Genomic DNA, 20,497 nt, shown 5'->3' on the forward strand with positions numbered 1-20,497 from the left:
CAGAGACTGAAACAAATAAATCAGATGACGTATGTTTAAGGACAGCAGATCGACATACAATCCTGAAGTCAGCTGTAACCGTCGATAGTAAAATAAAGTTTAAAACGATATTTGAGTGACCCTGAATACATCCAATGAATGGTGACTCCTCATCACTATCTATGATCAAGGCCCGGCCATTGATAGTGATGTTGATGGTTAATGTAGTCCATTACGCGTTGTCCTTCATCCATTGTCTCGCAAAAAAAACTACAGTTACAGTGTCGGTGCTAGAGTGGCACGCACGGTGGCGTGGGGCCCGAAATATTGTAGTTTTAAAGGGAAACCAAGGTTGTTGAGGTTCGTGGTGGGAGTAGCAGGATCTGGGGTATGTAAATAGTGATTTTCATGATATATATTTTTTTTGTTTTACAGATACAATGTTGTGGACGCTTAACGAGCATGTGTAAAAACGTACTGTTCTTTTCAAAAGCTAACTAGCATAAAATAGCTTGGTGGGTCAAAACTAGCCAGCCAGGCAATATAGCCCCTCTTTTGTTCGATTGTCAGCCGGTAGCCAGCTATCGGTCTAACTAGCTAATTGCTGTGTGGAAATTTGAGAAAAATGGCCACCTAACCGTTGTGCCATCTGAAACAATCTGGCTGTCTGAACACATTTTACATGTACTACCGCTCTAAAGTGTACCGGTGTCTTGTTAGCAGCACTGAATGTTGGCTAGCTAACAACTAGTTGGCCGTTGGTTAGCTTAGCTAGCGTGTGTTAGTCCATACACAATCAGTTTGAGATGTCGTTAGCTAGGAGGAAAGACGCACTGGGATAAAATGCACGAGATAGCTACCCAGTTTACCTGTCACATTTGCAGGCTAAAATGTAAAAATGTTTAGAATATAGCTGTAATTAGCTAGCTAACACAGCCGGTGTTCTGACAATCTGCTGATGGTGAGTTGATAATCCATGCCAGCCACTGTTCAACAATGCATCATACATACATCAATTGTAGGTACCCCAAACCTTTTTGCTTGCTGCAGGTGGACCTCAAATAAACTACCACTAGTTAGCTTGATAGAGAGAGGCCCTAGCCTTACAAAGTCAGATGCTGCAGTGGAGGGGTTGATTATTGTGAGACTTGAGAAGAGATAGCCAGTTAAATGGGGCAATTGATCAAGCCTAGACAGGAAATAGGCCTAAACTGGCTTAGTATCATGAACCTGTATCTGTTCCCTGTGTAATTGTATAAGGAAACAATTGTCTCTCATTTGAGATGTGTTCACTGCCCAGCCCCCAAGATTGTAGGAAAACCTATTGCATACACCTTCACCTGTTATTTCTCAATGTGGTTATGGAAAACAAGAGCTTGTTTTATTTGGAGCATTACAGTGGGATTTCCTCTGAAAATGTCATTTTTAGTTCATTCTAGTCTGAGCAAAGGTCAGAGTTCTAAACTGCACACTGTGCAAAATCACCACTTTATGATGGCCTCTGCTTTTGGCCATTGAATTATCCTCATTCAACACACTCATTTGACCAATTACCTGTTGTCAGATTGTTTGTCTTCTGTAGGTAGGCCAACCTTTGTGAAAAATGCTTATTTTATTGTTTGTTTGTAGGCCTAGGCTATCTGATTTTAAAATTCCTGAGGTGCCTGATTTTATTTATTTTAATGAAGGAATCTCAAAAAGTCAAGTCACCCTACTGAAAAATAAAACTAAATGGTAATCTTTGTCTCTTTCTTTCCTCCCTCTCTCTCTGCTCCCCTCCACCTCACATTTGACCTTTTTGTTCAACTCTCTTTCTTCCTGCTCTGTGGTAAAGACAGCTGCTGGTTGCAGGCACCGAGCGGTGCAACAGAAGCAGTGTGCCGTCCCCCTGTCCTACTCTCATGGCCCCCTCCATGTATGTCCTCCCTGCCTGTTAGTGTCCCCATCTGGTCCCCTCATTGTCTCGCTACCTTCTCCAGCCTAACGCCCTCCTTTCCCTCATGCTTTGGACAAAGCCGGCATACTGCCAGCCCAATGACTGCCTGGATCGTCCTGCCTGTCAGCCTCTCTGCCTTCTCCATCACAGGGATATGGATAGTGTGAGTCCTGGCACCCAAGCATGTATCACAAAGTGATTGAAAGAGAAATATTCATAAGAAATTCATGATTGTGGGTTTGAATCATTGTTGATTTGTGTTTGTTTTTCCCCACAGCTACGCCATGGCTGTGATGAACCATCACGTTTGTCCAGTGGAGAACTGGTGAGTGCTTCACTGAGAGTTTCATTAAAAGCAGTGGTAGTAAAGAAGGCCGAGTTTTGTCTTTGGATTTATAGCCTACATTAACTTGATATACTGCAGTATATCACCTGCTTGAAAAGAATAATAGCTAATTTAATTGTTTTTCTGTCTTACCTGCAGGTCCTACAATGTTACATGTACAGAGGAGATAGCCAGGCCAGGCTTCCCAAAGACATGCTGCACCATACAGGATATCCCCCTCATCAGGTGTTACATTCATTTATTCTCTCGCTCTCTCTCTCTCTCTCTCTTTGTGCCTTCTGTCTTTCAATTACATTTCAATTTACAGTTTTTTTTTGCATGGGGAACATATGTTTACATTGCTAAAGTGAAATATGTAATAAACGGACCGGGAGGTCCGTGGGGAGATGCACAATTGGCCTAGCGCCGTCCAGGTTAGGAAGGGGTTGGCCGGTAGGGATATCCTTGTCCCATCGCGCACCAGCGACTCCTGTGGTGGGCCGGGCGAAGTGCTCGCTAACCAAGGTTGCCAGGTGCACGGTGTTTCCTTGGTGCGGCTGGCTTCCGGGTTGGATGTGCGCTGTGTTAAGAAGCAGTGCGGCTTGGTTGGGTTGTGTATCGGAGGACGCATGACTTTCAACCTTCGTCTCTCCCGAGCCCGTACGGGAGTTGTAGCGATGAGACAAGATAGTAGCTACTAAAACAATTGGATACTATGAAATTGGAGAGAAAAACGGGGTAAAATAAAAAATAAAATAAAAAATAAACAGTAAACATTACACACACAAAAGTTCCAAAAGAATAAAGACATTTCAAATGTCATATTATGTGAAAATAGTTCAAGTACAAAATGCTAAATAAATAAACATAAATATGGGTTGTATTTACAATGGTATTTACAACAATAAGATGACTGATGCATTAATCTACAAAGTCTTAGCCTTGTAACCAGACCAGAAGGGAAATAGTAACAACCTTGTAATAAACCAGTGACAGGAAGGCCTTTTCCTAACATTTGAATCATTGGCATATATAGGCCTAGTCAATGTCATTCAATGAATTAAGTCTAGTGAGTGGATTTCTAATTCGTTTTGGGTGACATGTTGTTTCCTCCCCCATCTTGTGTCTTGTACAGTAAATGTGGCTCCTTCCCCCCTGAGAGCTGCCTGTTCAGTCTGATCGGGAATGTTGGAGCCTTCATGGGTAAGTAAGGCCTCTTCTCCATTCCAAATGGCATCCATAGGGCTCTGGTTAAAAGTAGTGCACTATGTAGGGAACAATAGGGTGCCATTTGGGACGCAGACCTCTTCTCCCATCACTCCACAGCCCACTCACTCACACTGACAATAAGCTGTGTCCTTTGTCTCACTCATCACTGATGTAGTGAAGAGCAAACTCAGTTTACTCGCCTTTTTTTATTTTGTGAAAAGTGTTTTTTGCATTAGTGTTTAAAGCTGAAATCCTTAATGTTGGAACTGCCATGTCCACTTGCGATATTACAACAACAAAGAAGTTACTGTAAACAATAAAAAAATATGTCTCTCCTTCTGACATTATTGCACGCACGATAGAGCAGCAGATTGTGAATTTTCTTACCACATTGGCCGATGCTCCTCCCATCCGCTTCGTAAACAAAAACAATAACAACGTCCGTTTGGTGGACAGTGGCGATGTTAATTTATCATTGAATCACAGCCTACTTCACCAAATGGGTGATTTAACAAGCGCATTCGCAATCAATGACTGTCATTGCTCCAATGTGTACTTAACCATAAACATCAACCCCTTTCTTAAAAACAATACACAAGTATATATTTTTAAACCTGCATATTTAGTTCATATTGCCTGCTAACATGAATTTCTTTTAACTAGGGAAATTGTGTCACTTCTCTTGCGTTCTGTGCAACAGAGTCAGGGTACATGCAGCAGTTTGGGCCGCCTGGCTCGTTGCGAATGGTGTTCTAACAATGACAGCCAACTTCGCCAAACGGGGGATGATTTAACAAAAGTGCATTTGCGAAAAAAGCACAATCATTGGACGACTGTACCTAACCATAAACATCAATGCCTTTCTTAAAATCAATACACAGAAGTATTTTTTTTAAACCTGTATATTTAGTTAAAAGAAATTCATGTTAGCAGGCAATATTAACTAGGAAAATTGTGTAACTTCTCTTACGTTCATTGCACGCAGAGTCAGGATATATGCAGCAGTTTGGGCCGCCCGGCTCGTTGCGAGCTAATTTGCCAGAATTTTACATAATTATGACATAACATTGAAGTTTGTGCAATGTAACAGCAATATTTAGACTTATGGATGCCACCCGTTAGATAAAATACGTAACCGTTCCGTATTTCACTGAAAGAATAAACATTTTGTTTTCGAAATGATAGTTTCCGGATTGACCATATTAATGACCTAAGGCTCGTATTTCTTTGTGTTATTATATTATAATTAAGTCTATGATTTGATAGCCCAGTCTGACTGAGCGGTGGTAGGCAGCAGCAGGTTCGTAAGCATTCATTCAAACAACACTTTCCTGTGTTTGCCAACAGCTCTTCGCAATGCTTAAAGCATTGCGCTGTTTATGACTTCAAGCCTATCAACTCTCGAGATTAGGCTGGCAATACTAAAGTACCTATTAGAACATACAATAGTTAAAGGTATATGAAATAGTCCTATAATAACTACAACTTAAAACTTCTTACCTGGGAATATTGAAGACTCATGTTAAAAGGAACCACCAGCTTTCATATGTTCTCATGTTCTGAGCAAGGAACTGAAACGTTAGCTTTCTTACAAAGCACATATTGCACTTTTACTTTCTTCTTCAACACTTTTTTTTTGCATTATTTAAACCAAATTGAACATGTTTCATTATTTATTTGAGACTAAATTGATTTTATTGAGTTAAAATAAGTGTTCATTCAGTATTGTTGTAATTGTCATTATTATTATATATATATATATATATATATATATATATTAAATAAATAAAAATCGTCTGACTAATCGGTATTGGCTTTTTTTGGTCCTCCTATAATCGGTATCGGTGTTGAAAAATCATAATCGGGCGACCTCTAGTATTCACCCCCCCCTGGCATTTTTCCTATTTTGTTGCCTTACAACCTGGAATTAAAATAGATTTTTTGGGGGGTATGCAATCATTTGATTTACCCTTTGAAGATGCAAAATATTTTTTATTGTGAAACAAACAAGAAAACTTGAGCGTGTATAACTATTCACCCCCCCAAAGTTAATACTTTGTAGAGCCACCTTTTGCAGCAATTACAGTTGCAAGTCTCTTGGGGTATGTCTCTATAAGCTTGGCACATCTAGCCACTGGGATTTTTGCCCATTCTCTAAGGCAAAACTCCTCCAGCTCCTTCAAGTTGGATGATCTTTTTAATCATACCACCGATTCTCAATTGGATTGAGGTCTGGGCTTTGACAAAGCCATTCCAAGACATTTAAATGTTTCCCCTTAAACCACTCGAGTGTTGCTTTAGCGTTATGCTTAGGGTCATTGTTCTGCTGGAAGGTGAACCTCCGTCCCTGTCTCAAATCTCTTGAAGACTGAAACAGGTTTCCCTCAAGAATTTCCCTCTATTTAGCACCATCCATCATTCCTTCAATTCTGACTAGTTTCCCAGTCCCTGCCGATGAAAAACATACCCACAGCATGATGCTGCTACCACCCTGCTTCACTGTGTGGATGATGTTTTCAGGGTGATGAGAGGTGTTGAGTTTGTGTCAGACATAGCGCTTTCCTTGATGGCCAAAAAGCTCAATTTTAGTCACATCTAACCAGGTTCCCTTCTTCCATATGTTTGGGGAGTCTCCCACATGCCTTTTGGCGAACACCAACCGTGTTTGCTTATTTTGATCTTTAAGCAATGGCTTTTTTACTAGACACTCTTCTGTAAAGCCAGCTCTGTGGATTGTATGGCTTAAAGTGGTCCTATGGACAGATACTCCAATCTCCGCTGTGGTGCTTTGCAGCCCCTGAAGGGTTATCTTTGGTCTCTTTGTTGCCTCTGATTAATGCCCTCCTTGCCTGGTCTGTGAGTTTTGGTGGGTGGCCCTCTCTTGGCAGGTTTGTTTTGGTGCCAGATTCTTTCCATTTTTTATTAATGTATTTAATGGTGCTCCGTGAGATGTTCAAAGTTTCTGATATTTTTTATAATCCAAACCTGATCTGTACTTCTCCACAACTTTGTCCCTGACCTGGTTGGAGAGCTTGGTGTCCATGGTGCCGCTTGCTTGGTGGTGCCCCTTGCTTAGTGGTGTTGCAGACTCTGGGGCCTTTCAGATGTGTATATATACTGAGATCATGTGATAGATCATGTGGCACTTAGATTGCACACAGGTGCACTTTATTTAACTAATTATGTAACTTCTAGAGGTAATTGGTTGCACCGGATCTTATTTAGGGGCTTCATAGCAAAGGGGGTGAATACATATGCATGCACCACTTTTCCGATTTTTATCGTTTAAAAATTCTTTCCCATTTCACTTCACCAATTTTGACTATTTTGTGTATGTCCATTACATGAAATCCAAATAAAAAATCTATTTAAATTACAGGTTGTAATGCAACAATATAGGAAAAATGCCAAGGGGGGTGAATACTTTCGCACGGCACACATATATACTAATGTGTATGTTAGCCATTAGTTAGCAGCACGTGCAGAAGGGCTTCAAATAGGCTCTGCGATCAATAATGGATGTGGCCTTTCCTCCACTCCTCCCCCACATCATCCATCACCTTCCTCCATTACTTCCTTTTCTGTCTTATTTATCACCACTCACTCTGACCCCTTTTCCCTGTGCTCCTCTTCACCTACCTCTCTGCCCTCCCTCTCTCTCACCATCCCTTCTTTCTCTACTCCTTACTGCTCCTATCTCTCTTTCGCTCTCTCTGTCTCTCCAGTGGTGATGGTGTGCCTTCTGCGCTATGCCCAGGTGATTGAGCACAGCCACCGTTGCTGGATTAACACCAGCGCTTTGGTGTCTGGCTGTACCAACGCTCTAGGATTGGTCATGGTGGGCAACTTCCAGGTGATTCTTCTCACTTCATTACTCTACGTAAAGGCTGATTCCATGGGTGTGTCCAAAATGGTCCCATATCTGTCACTCTTGGCTAGAGCGACAATTACTAAGTGGTGGTGGGTTATATATTCTATATTTTCCTAATTTGTTATATCAACTTGGTGATTCCCTGTGTTTTCTAACATGTCTCCATAAGTTTAAAACAAGGGGTATGGGCGGATGTGGGTGGCCATGTACATAGGAGTGGGAGGGTTCAGGTTGACGTCAATGGGATTTGGATATTCGGAGTGGGTTCACTTGTGCTTTATATGTATGTTTTCAATCACAGTAAAAAAAATGCATGAATAGATAAATACGATTGTTCCCTCCTTGGGCAGGTTGACCATGCCAAGTCTCTCCACTACGTTGGCGCGGGCGTGACGTTCCCCGCCGGTCTGCTCTTTGTGTGCCTGCAGTGTGTGCTCACCTACCGGGTGGCCGTCACTGCCCTTGACTACTGGATGGCACACGTACGTGTGGCGCTGGCCGCAGGAGCCCTCGTCTCACTGGTCCTCAGTATCCTTTTTTGACTCACTGGGATTGGTTAAGGGAAGGGTTGAGCGGCTGGGATGAGGGAAAGGGGTGGGGGCTGGGCATTAGACTGGTCGTGTTATTGGTCCTGATGGACTCCACCAGTTAGTAAAAGGTGACTGATAATTTATCCTTAGCGTTATTTAATTTCAATCAGTCACAGTTAAAGATGGAATCCGCAGTAGGGGGAAACTGCGCCACTGGCCGCCCTACCACAGTTCAAATAGTTTCTGTTTTCGAGCTGAGGAGCGTAAAATTGCAGTATATATTGTGCTCTTCCATCGCGCAACGCTGTCTGAGGGGAATAAACAGTGTTTGTTGTTTGCAGTAACTTTGTTGTTGTATCACAAACGGACAACATTAACATTAAGGATTCCAGCGTTAATGTGGAATGTAGTATTGTCATTTCTCTTCTGTAATGAAACCCTGTAATGGCTAGTCTGTGATAGCACCAAACACTAGTGGGCCCCATGTGCTTCATATATATTTAGTAAGTCATAAATATTTTCTTCTTCTTGAACTGCACTGTTGATTAAGGGCTTGTAAGTAACCATTTCACGGTAAAGTCTATGCTTGTTGTATTCAGTGCATGTGGCAAATAATGTTTGATTTTATGTTAATTCTCCTAACCTTCTACAAAAAGTAAAATCTGATGTTAATTTGACAAAAGCTGGATCCCTTCTAGCCATTACCAGTAGCTAGCTACAAGCTAGGGTTCTTAAAACATGATGACTCCTCAGAATTGTGAGAAGTTCTCAGGGACAAGGCTGATCATCCTCCTGCTGGAACTAAGTAGGGGTGAAGACTGCCTGGCAGGCTCAGCCATACTCTGAAGCTCTCATTAACATATTGATGGATGAAGAAGCATATTGATATATCCCTGCCTAAATATTTCCACAGCAACAGTACTGCACTCTGTGAACCGTGCACTCATTATTGACCATAGGATACTTTGCGTCCCAAATGGCATCCTATTCCATTTAAAGTAGTGCACTATATAGGGAATAGAGTGCCATTTTGGACGTAAGCATAGATTTCTTAATGTTGCCCTTCCTCCTTCATCGATGTGGCTGTTGCTTCTCCTTAACCGTCTTTCCCCAGGTGGTATTTTCTTCATTCACGAGAGCTTTGTCCTCCAGCATGCGGCGGCCATCTGCGAGTGGGTCTTCACCGTGGACATCCTGGTTTTTTATGGCACCTTCACCTATGAGTTTGGCACAGTCACCAATGACACCATGATGGTCGGCCTGCAGCAGACCCACCACCACTCGGGGGTCATGCTGGGCGGCGCGGCCGGGGCCATGACGCTGGGCATGGGAGCCAAGGGCCTCAAGTCCCCTGGAGGAAGTAGCACATCCACCCATCTCAACTGCACCCCTGAGAGTATAGCCATGTTGTAGCTTAGTGGGGATCACAGGAGGTCACCATGCTGCTGCAGAGAGGAATCACCACACAGGCAGCGCAGCGGACGTTAGGGCTCAATGATAGTACTGGCCGCCAGGGGAAGGAGGAAAGACAAGACATTGAAAATCACAAGATATGATTGACACACCGGGTCGGTATTGCTGTATTGGGTTTTCGTGTTGTAATAACCTGTCCGTTTCTCCACTACGGTCTAATTTTCTTTGCTTCATCAGCAGGAAGGAAGACTTACAGGAAGGACAAATATATGGGATGATGAGGGATGATGATGTTCTGAGTGTTTCCAAAATGACAGCTGGCACATGGGCCTCCCAGCACACTGACCCGATGATACCTTTTTTCTTTCTTAAAGATCAGTGTTGTTTGACCGGTCACTGAGGCTTTTGCCAGTGTTCATCCTTGTCATGTCGGGATGGCAGACACAAACGGTTTCTTTTATATGCCAACACAATGTTGTTTTTTTTACAGACTTCCTCTACCTGGTGAATGAGAGAGTAGAGTACGTTGTTGGATTGATCAGACTTGGTTTGAGTTTTTCTTTTGTGTATACTCTGCCAATGTTTAAGCATCATAGTAAAAACTATTGAATGTTTGAGAAGTGTAACTATGGATAGTATACTGTTATGTGCATGACAGGTTGTATGCACACGTCTTTTTATTTATCAAATCAAGTATGAATGAACTGTAAAAACGATTTGTGAACTCAGAAACATAATTTGACAAGACAATTTACACATTCTGTGCACAATATCTGCCCAATATCTCAAATAGCTGTCTCAAGAGGGCAAGTGATATGAACAACTTTATTTTTGAAATATTGTTTAAAATTATATCTCTGTATGTTTAGTTATTCCCTAGATAACATTTTATAGATGTATGACATGCTATACATCTAGATGACATGATCTGAGCATCGAATGCTCACACAAACCTGCTGGTCTGTTCTGCCCCTCTGTTACTGGGGCAAACTCTGCGTCTCAATCACTCTTGCTTGATTTGTTTTATATTTTCCATGTTGCCACTGAATTTCCCTCACCTGTTAGCCACTGGTAACATGGCTTATTGTGTTGTTTTTATGAGGTCACCTTTTATTGTTTTCCATCTTTGTTGGTGAATTAATAGCCATTTCATTTGCCAAAGTAAAGTACACTACATAGTGTGTGTTTGAAGCCTTGCTTTGGAAAGTTTTAACACATTGCTCTTTGTTATATGTCAAAGTACAACATGTAATTAAATATATGGTTATAAATATGTCAACCCTCTAGGCTACAATCCATTTTAAAAGGTGCAAATATGACTAATTGAACAACAGCTGTCTTATCTGAAAAAAAGAATACAGGGGTATCTACTGGTTGGATTCCAGGCTGGTTCCTTGGAAGCCTTATTTGGAGACTGTGGGCAACACAATCTCTGTAAGAAACGTCTCGTCAAAGCCTGTCATTAATGTTCTGAGTCAGATACTGTGTTGAGAGCAGTGCTCGTATTTATAAAGCCTCAGAGTCGGAGTCCCCTTTAGTCCACCCCCTGTCCATGTAACCTTGTTCATTATGATAGAAGTGATCTTCGATCAGCACTCCTACTCTGAGATGCTTTATAAATACAGGCCCAGTTGTATTGACAGTAGGGAATAAAGAGGAGGATGCCTATATAGACCTTGTGCCATTGACCTGATAATGACGAGTGTCTGATGTGTGTCAACAGGTTTTGAGTATTGTTGAGATCCTCTCTGTCATGCCTCTGATGTGGAAATACATGAGGACATTTGTCATTTTAGAGTTGAGAGGCTGCATGCATGTACTGTGTGGGCGATGGGGTGCAAAATTGTTAGACTGAAATAGATGTGTATGATATGTAGACCGTGACTTATGAATGACTTATTAAATTGTCTTTCTCATTGCCAAACATCTATAACTGAAATGGTACAGAATAAACCTCTCAACGTTGTGACTGACAACCAACCAAATATACCCCAGGTGAGAGTCACCAGGAAACAAATGTGTTTCTGTAACCAACCAGCGCCACCTTGAGGCCAATGATTGTCTCCACATGGAGAAATCAAATGCAAGTCAGCAGTTTGTATTCTATGCTTTCTCCCTCTCTCTCTCTCTCTGGCACTTCTTTAGTAGGCCCCAGGGTTGGACTTTGCTACGTTGAAGGGGTTTCAATTCATTGAAACTGTCCCCAGCTGCCCATGGGAACCCCACTGACTGTTATTTAACAACTTTATATGGCCTATATATTCTGTGAAATAAATCTTTTCAATTGTGGGATAATAATCATATACGGTCATTTTCCATGGAAAAAATGTCAGTTTAAGTCCGCCCCTGGTTGGCACTTTTAACATTAGTGATCTATGATATCACTTCCACGGTATTCTCTATTGGGTCATTGTGTTCCTGGTAGAGTATATATTAAACTGTACAGTACAGCCACTGGATGGTTTTTCAGCCAACAAAACTATTTTCAACCGTGTTTTATAGTTTTCTTCATGTCAGCTACCTCTGTGATTGCGAGTGGACTTGATGTTATTCCAGAGAAGATGCATAGATTGTATTTCCTATTCCTATAGCTGTAAAAGATGAGAATCTACACTGGAATGTGATGGGTTGGCTCTGTTGCTATAAAACAGGCCACACAGAAAAGACAAGAAAATGAAAGCACACTGGTGGTTTCTGATGCAAAAATTCTGTAGCTCCTGTGTATGTTCACTATGTTCGATCTTTTGGCATTTTCCCCCTTATCCCGTACCAGCCAAAAAGTTTTTTCAAATATTTGATTTCAAATGACCTTATTTTCTGATGTATTTCAGCACACTGTAATTTAGTATCAAGGTTAGACTTCAACAGGCAGCTTTGATGAAAATGTACCTACATGGGATTGGAACTATTCTGTGTAAACATTTGTGTTCTCTTACAGTGGACATGGCCAAAACATGACAAAATGGAATTTCTATACATGATTGTTTTTGTTAAAAAATAAATAAATAGATTCATGCACTCTTTCAAGACGTGAGAGAATAACAATTCCAGTAGCAGAAGACAGCCTGTATGTAAAATGATGTCTTGAATGCTAAATAACAGCAATGCACATCAAAGATGTAATAGTCATTTTATAATATTTGAAAACTATGTAAAACGGGTGGTATGGGAGGGAAGTCGATTACCCCCTTCTGTAAATGTGTGATGTATCTATCATTTAGCTATTTTTCTTTTGTCAGAGATTTATATTCAAATATGAAATAAAATTGATGAATTATAAGCAAATTCTTTGCTCTTCGTATTGTTTATTCGTGGGCAGAAGATGGGTAAATCATGTTAGATTACACAAGCTGAAGGTTTGTTTCGACATGACTGATCTGGGACGAGTCTCAGCTGTATCCCCTCAGAGAAGGGAGTAGGCTGGCTTGGCAGACATTGACTTGGCAGACATTAGCCTACCCACTAAAATGATATTTCCTCAATATTGCATAAATCAACATTTGGCATACCTTTGAGCCCAGAACATAAACTTCTCTCTTCTGCTCCTCTGCTCTAGCCTTGTGAAACCACACTAACTGCAATGTGAGATATTGCAAGATTCTTCAGGTTATTTACTATAATTAAACGTATCATGTGCTCTATACAAAACAGCCCTTTGTTGTAGACCGAGAGAAATATGGCAGAACAATTATCACTGCCTTGAAATAGTGTCTGTTCAGTACTGTCCGCATTTCACAGCAACTGTTCATTTTAAGGACTCACTCACAGGACTCAGCAGTTGGAGGTTATTTTGTCATATGACTACTGAGATACACTCATTGACATGAAGCACAAACCAGTTATGCCAGCCAGACCAACAACTGAATGCTATACATGCTTTATAACCACCCATTGGACTTGGTCTGTGTGTTAACAATGCTGGGTCATTCAACAAACTATTTAGTATTTGAGGAAATGTGATTGAGTGGACCTGAGAAAAACTACAGTTGTGAGATTGGTCCTTAATCTACAATGCCTTTAGAAATTATTAACACCCCTTTACTTTCTCCTAATTTGGTTGAATTAAAAATAATTTAAATTGAGATTTTATGTCACTGATCTACACACAATACCCCATAGTGTCAAAGTGGAATTTGTTTGTAGAATTTTTTATTTAAATGAATACAACATGTAAAGCTGAAATGTCTTGAGTGAATAAGTATTGGACCCCTTTGTTATGGCAAGCCTATATAAGTTCAGGAGTAAAATGTGCTAAACAAATCGCATAATATTTCGCATGGACTCGTGTTCAATAATAGTGGTTAACATACATTTTTTTATGATTACACCATCTCTGTACCTCCCACATAAGGTCCCTCAATCAACTAGTGATTAAACCACAAAGGCCAGGGAGGTTTTTCAATGCCTCGCAAAGAAGGGCACCGATTGATAGGTGTAAAAAAATATCCCTTTGAGCATGATGACGTTATTAATTAGTCTTTGGATGGTGTATCAATACAGAGTCACTACAAACATACAGGCGTCCTTCCTAACACAGTTGCCGGAGAGGAAGGAAAATGCTCAGGGATTTTACCATGAGGCCAATGGTGATTTTAAAACAGTTACAGAGTTTAATGGTTGTGATATGAGAAAACTGAGTAACATTGTAGTTACTCCAGAATACTAAATTATATATTTTTTTCATTTTACTAGGCAAGTCAGATAAGAACATTAAGAACAAATTCTGAATTTTACAATAACGACCTACCCCGGCCAAACCCTCCCCTAACCCGGACGACACTGGGCCAATTGTGTGCCGCCCTATTGGATAAAGTGAAAAGATGCCTGTACAGAATAAAAATATTCCAAAACATGTATCCTGATTGCTACAAGGCACTTAAATAATACTGCAAAAAATGTGGGATTTTTAAAACCTTTTTGTCCTAAATACAAAGCGTTATGTTTAGGGCAAATCCAACACATCACTGAGTGCCACTCTTCATATTTTCAAGTATCGTGGTGGCTGCATCATGTTATGGGTATGCTTGTCATTGGGAAGGACTAGGGAGTTTTTTTTAAATATAAAGAAACGGAATACAGCTATAAGCACAGGCCAAATTCTAGAGGAAAACCTGTTTCATTCTGCTTTCCAACATACACTGGGAGATGAATTCATCTTTAAAGCAGGGAAATAATCTATTACACAAGGCCACAACTACACTGGAGTTGCTTAACAAGATGACATTCAATGTTCTTGAGTGGCATGGTTACAGTTTGGACATAATTCAGTTTGAAAATCTATGGCAAGACTTGAAAATGGCTGTTTAGCAATGATCAACAAATCAACTTGACAGATCTTGAAGAATTTCTAAAAGAATAATGGGAAAATATTGTACAATCCAAGTATGCAAAGCTCTTTGAGACTTTTTGAGGCTCTTTGAGACTCTTTGAGACCCTACAGCTGTAATCACAACCAAAGGTGCTTCTACAAAGAATTGACTCAGGGGTGTTTGCTTATGTAAATGAGATATTTCTGTATTTCATTTTTAATACATTTGCTAAATTTTCTAAAAACATGTTTGCACTTTGATATTCTGGGGTATTGTGTGTATATGTATTTTTATATTTAATCTATTTTGAATTCAAGCTGTAACAGAACAAAATGTGGAATAGTTTTTTTAGTTTTTTTTTCTGTGCACTGAGTGGAGTTCATTGAACTTTCTTCAATATCCTACACCAGGGTAGGGAGTTACTGCTGGTGCCAAAGCAATCAACACTATAAACAGATTGTTTTTAAAATCTGACAAATGTGAGGCCATCAAAACATATGCCATTTAAAAATCTGCTTTGGTCATTATATTGCATCTTGGGGGGAAAAGAAAAGGAAGAGACATGGTATGACATGTTAACGCAGGGAATGTAGAGAGAGTTCAAACTGACTGAACTGCCTCAGTATTCCTTTCATATTGTATAATGATCATCCATCATTTATATCTGTACCAAAAAACAGGTCTTTGGACAATTGACTGTATATAAAAACTGACATATTTACAATACACAGGATAAAACATAATAGCTAAACAATATTTTTTGCAGCTTTTGTCAATTCTCAATTCTATTGCGACCCAATGCAATACATGTGAAATAAGTAATAAGTGTGCTCTGAGCCGCAATGTGTACATGGCAACATGTAGATACTCCAGTCTATGTTCCCTCTGTTTTCTCTTATCCTTTAACACACAAATACACGGTTTAGTAACAGGCTGACGCTGACCATTTCTGTGTCCCAAATCAGCCAAATGGTACCCTATTCCCTGTACAGTTGTGACCAGGGAACTTAGGACACTTAGGAATGAGGGTGTCATTTGGGACATCCAAAGTCTCAACTCTAAATGAGACAAGCACGTTGATTATGATTTCCCATGCCAGAGTTCCACACACACCTTGTCCTTCTTAAACTTCTCATACTCTGGATTGTCGGTTGGTAGCTAGAGTCGGCATAGCAGACAAGAATTGGCCTGTAAAGATACACAGCAAAGGTTAGGATTCTCCAAGGGTTATATATTGTTCAGGTAAATAGTAAATTCACATCATAACCGACAGAATTGATCCGTGTGTGTGTGTCGATTCAGTGGCCCTCACCTTCCTTAACCAGGGCAGGATACAACCAGAGTGAAAGGGGTGTTTTTCCATTTTTTGCGGTAATGCTGCAATTAGTTGGTTGTAATTTTGGATAGAGCAGACATTTCCATATATTTTGTTAGCTTGCATGTGTGACATACTGTAACTCCACCAGTCCTTTATATGATATAACTTACCAAGATTACACCGTACATTTAAAATAAATCCATTTGAGTTTAACCATAATATAAGTTGTGTCTTTTTGTTAAGATATTTTATCAAGGTTTAAGATAAATGATTAAATAATTCTACCCATAAACTTAACCATTAGGATTATAGGTTATTAGAGTGATTTACATTGAATTGGTTAATGAACACATAAGAACTAAATTCATCCAACAATTTGGTCCTTCGAGCGGATTTCCAAATCTGTCCCTGTCGCCCGAAGGTAGCATGCCGAAAACCGTGCACGGGCGGGTCGTTGACCCGTAAATTAAAGACCTGGCCCCTGAATTGGGGTTCAAAGAACAGGCCGGTATATAGCTAAGGTCGACAGAGACGGTGACGGAATCTCACAAACATTGCTTTTCCCAGTCTTCAAGACCAGGTCATTTAGCCTCTATTCTCGAATTTGGGGGGAATGATTTAAGTTATCTTTGATTTGATGTTCTAAAAATGTTTAGAATTTATCAATAATAGGAGCTTCGCTATTCCAAACTGGCTATTCCAAACCTGTATGACCAATATACAAGGGTTTGTGTGTGGCAGGTCCGAAATGACCTGAGGTAAGGTGCGCTACCATAAATAAAATATCTTAATAGATCCGGGCCTTGCAAGCCATGAGGGTTATTAAGGGTGGGATATAGTAGGTGTTGTTAGATAGGACGGTCGTTTTGTACAAATAGGACAGCCATTAATTCAAAAGACATACCTAAATAAAGTCCTAACCTAAGTAGTAAAACAGGTGAGGATATAAACTAGGCTTGGTGAGAAAGAAAGGTAATTCTATGCAAACAGGATAACTGCACCTATTCAATACTGAAATAAATAATATCCAAAAAAGGAGGATATGGAAACCTAATGTAGAGATGTGAGATACGAGATATTGGGGTACTTTCTAAAACCACCCGAGGTTAACTAGGGATGTATGGCCCCTGGGTAATAGCTTATAGTTGTGCAAGTCAGATATAATGTCCGATCGACAGTCAACACTATAGATAAAGTTTCCAGAAAGGAGAAACACATAGAAATTCATACACATAGATTGTAACTTGGTAACGGTAAACAACACATACATAGATAATAGAAATATATACACCTAGATTGTGAGAATATACTGTAGAATATAACTATAGTAATTGGATAGCGGTAGAAAAGAACACACACATAGAAGGTAAAAAGCACATACACATAGAAGAAGATGAGACAGAAAAAGGATTGGACGGCTGTAAAAGGAAAAGGGGAACCCCAGGACAGGAAGCAGCGGTGGTTTTACAGTGGGCTGTAGATAGAAAACGAGAGAGTGAGAGTAAGGAGAATCATCGCCGGAGAGATGCCTTGACCTTTAAGTTAGGGCTATTTTTTGGGAATTGTCTCGGTGCCGGAATTTGCGAATACAGACAATTAGAATAATAGGGTTGTTGGCGGGGAGGCTCTGTCATTCCAATAGTGATGGTAGTTCAGTGGTTAAATAGCTGCCTTCCATGCTTGAGACCCGAGTTTGGTTCACGGTAAATGCTCTGACTGGAATCTGAGTCTTTCATTGTAATTAAACCATTTGTATGTTTTGCCTGGAAAGATATGGTTGTTAGTGTTGGAATAAGATATAACTAGAACTTTCTTAATAGATTGTTTAAGTTAAATTGAAAGACCAATCCATTCTAAATAATAGCGGGGCGATGTCGTTGGAATACGCTGTCTTGCCTAAATGTACCGCTGGAATAACGTATTGGGAATGGAGTCGTATTCAAAATTATGAATCACAGATGAGACAGTTACCTAAATCTAATGGATTCTAAATAATAACGAAGAGATAACTACTATAGAGTTGTGCCCATCGAAATGTTTTTTTTTTAACATACGTTCTAAACTTAGCGAAGTACATGGTACTTTTAAACTTTGGAGTAGAGAAGGTTGAAAAGTTTGGTTTTACTCTTACAATAGGATTAAAGCAGAACTCAGTTGGAGTAGGGGGTATATTTTTGCCTAGAGGCAGGAGTAAGAGAGTTAGTTGCTGTGTTGGCTACTAATTTTCAGGGTAAGTTGCAAGAGGCAGGTTGATTTGTTGTGTGATAACGTAAAACTGCGTCATTATGTTGAATACACAATAACGTTACTCAAATTGATTTGACCGTTGTTCAGGTACACTCTTTTTTGTACTTCTGGCAGTACAATTTTGATTTATTGATTGATTTTGTAAGTTCTATTCAAGATCCAACATTTGTGATTAATTGGGTTTGGCTTATCGAACCCGTACTACTGCTGCTGCAGTCAGCCAACAATGATTTGCAATTTGTTGAAGTTGCTGCGGCCTGAGCACGGGCTGAGCGCCTGTTGCTGACATCACTCACAATGCACTTTTGCAGCCAGGCAATGAGGTTGTGACTGAGGGTGACAGAGAAATTTGTTTGTGTCATTTAGAGGGAAAATGCGTGCATTATAGCTTTGAGTCACTTTTGAAAAGTTGCTAAAAGTTCCAAATACATTTTTAAAAGTAGCTGAATATTGTCAGGGTAGTCTGAAAAGACGCTAAAACTAGCAACAAAATTGCTAGGTGGCCATCACTGATTGGTGGCGTTCACTGGGCTATATTTGGCTATAAGAGAGGCAGGTCTGTTGTATCGTACAAGTTTTGTAATAGTTCCCGGTTATTGATTTTGGTTTGATTGTTTAGGTAACACCAGTGAAATTTAACAGGAAGTTAAAGTATACTAACAATAGAATTATACACGTCCAACAAGGGGATTGCAGGCTGAGTTTATTTTATTTTAAGGGGACAGTGCAGGTTTATCACAGTTGTGTGTGTCTAATGGCAGGGTATTCCTATCAAGCATTTTGGGGAGACTATTTGGAGAAAGACTGAATGAGTTACATGAAACATTGAGGACATTTATAACTAATGATTGGAGGGAGTAGCTTTCCATTTTCCCAGAGACATGATATCTTAAAGGGGTACACTCACATATGAAATATTATACGTTTTATTTTCTGAGTTCTAATTAAACACGTGGATTCTTTAGATAAAGGGTTCTTTAATATGTCTAATATAGTATGGAACATGACTGTAAAAGGGTGGTATAACCTTTGACCTCTATCATGGCTTTCCCTTGTGGTCTGATCAGCCTCAGGGGAGGGCCATTTGGATAATGAATTTGTGGTCATTTGGGATACTGGTTTTAAGGTAAATTAATTATGATGGAGTTTGTAGCTCTTGGACATAATTATAGTTTGAACCACAGAGGAGAAAGTGGAATTGAGGCAGGACAAATGATGGGGAGCGGGGGAATAAACTCTAGTGAGGAAGAGGTTTAGGGATTCTGTTGTGAACACTGACTGTGAAGGTTTCGAATTGGCTATTATTGATTTGGTATTACAACAGGAACAAAAATCCTATTTATCATCGATAATAAATAGGGGAAGGTATGGTACATTGAGGTTTAGACAGGAAATATTTGAAGCCAATAGTGCAGGAAAATACATTGAGATAGAAAAATATAGATTTTATAAGCATTAAAATTATTTATGAAAATAAGTTGCAGTTCTTAGGGATGGTAAATTACTATAGATAAGGTATCCCACACTATGCAACATATATTAAATTATTGATGAGACTGATTTTAAGGTTAACCCATGTTATTGTTAGATAAAATACAGTGGACTCCTGAAGGAGAGAGCTCATTAATACAGAAAGGATATGATATTGTTAGCATTAGTTTTGGCTTTAGAGTAGGCAAGGTTGGTACCTGGGCAGAGCCAGGTATCAAAAGGGGGGTGGGTAAGATGTGGTCTAGGATAGGATGGGGCCTAGGGGGGCCTAGGATAGGACACTTTGTGGCCTATTGGATAATAAACTAATGTAAAAAAAATCTAGCTAACAAGTAGGCATAGAAGTTAAAGATATAATCAGATAGAACAAATGAGAAACTGTTTGTTAACCAAACCTGTATGTCCAAGATTTTATGCACTACAGGTGAATTACAGGAGAAGGTGATTCACTCAATCCAGTCCCTGAGGAGAATAGACAGGAAGCAGCCCCATTGGGAGGGGCCATACCAAGTACTCCTGGTGACAGCCTTCGCAGTGAGAATAGCTGAAAGAGCTACTTGGGTTCATATCACACACTGAAAAAGGGTACGACACCCTAACACTGTCGAACAATCACAGTGTTAGAGAGGAAAATCATAACCAACAGGTTTTGGGGATCATCTCTCTAATGAAGATTCCCTGATCCAGTCTTGTCATCCCTGTGGGCGTTCATAGAAGTGAAAGTGTGGGCTGGCCTCTAACTGAGGATATGTTCTCCGGGAAAGGGTGGGGCTTTACAGGAGTGCTGATTGGTCTGAGCTGTCTTATTGTGGGAGCAATATTCCTAAATACACCAAGACCCATCCGAGAAGGCCAAAGAGGGAAACTTG

General features: G+C 40.1%; 1 protein-coding gene across 3 annotated transcripts; it reads left to right on the plus strand.

Moving 5' to 3' along the window:
* Positions 1-310: 310 nt before the first annotated feature.
* On the plus strand, positions 311-12,548 carry LOC139411083 (transmembrane protein 150A-like). 3 transcript variants are annotated; one of them, XM_071156923.1, is made up of 8 exons: positions 311-367; positions 1,814-2,078; positions 2,193-2,240; positions 2,400-2,486; positions 3,376-3,443; positions 7,175-7,302; positions 7,671-7,848; positions 8,965-12,548. In XM_071156923.1, the coding sequence occupies exons 2-8, from the start codon at positions 1,897-1,899 to the stop codon at positions 9,261-9,263; spliced, it is 990 nt and encodes a 329-aa protein (XP_071013024.1). In that variant the 5' UTR covers positions 311-367; positions 1,814-1,896; the 3' UTR covers positions 9,264-12,548. The 3 variants fall into 3 exon arrangements, with proteins under 3 accessions (XP_071013024.1, XP_071013025.1, XP_071013023.1); XM_071156924.1 differs by having other exon boundaries at positions 317-367; positions 1,818-2,078; XM_071156922.1 differs by lacking the exon at positions 311-367 and having other exon boundaries at positions 1,492-2,078.
* The last annotated feature ends 7,949 nt before the right edge of the window (positions 12,549-20,497 follow it).

The sequence above is a fragment of the Oncorhynchus clarkii genome, chromosome 6, assembly GCF_045791955.1.
Source record: "Oncorhynchus clarkii lewisi isolate Uvic-CL-2024 chromosome 6, UVic_Ocla_1.0, whole genome shotgun sequence".
NCBI lineage: Eukaryota > Metazoa > Chordata > Actinopteri > Salmoniformes > Salmonidae > Oncorhynchus > Oncorhynchus clarkii.

Coding starts and splice junctions, on each gene's coding strand:
- LOC139411083 (XM_071156922.1), top strand. CDS start 1,711: ATGGTAATCTTTGTCTCTTTCTTTCCTCCCTCTCTCTCTGCTCCCCTC. Junction 2,079..2,192: donor ATCACAGGGATATGGATAGT/GTGAGTCCTGGC, acceptor TTTTCCCCACAG/CTACGCCATGGCTGTGATGA. Junction 3,444..7,174: donor GAATGTTGGAGCCTTCATGG/GTAAGTAAGGCC, acceptor CTGTCTCTCCAG/TGGTGATGGTGTGCCTTCTG.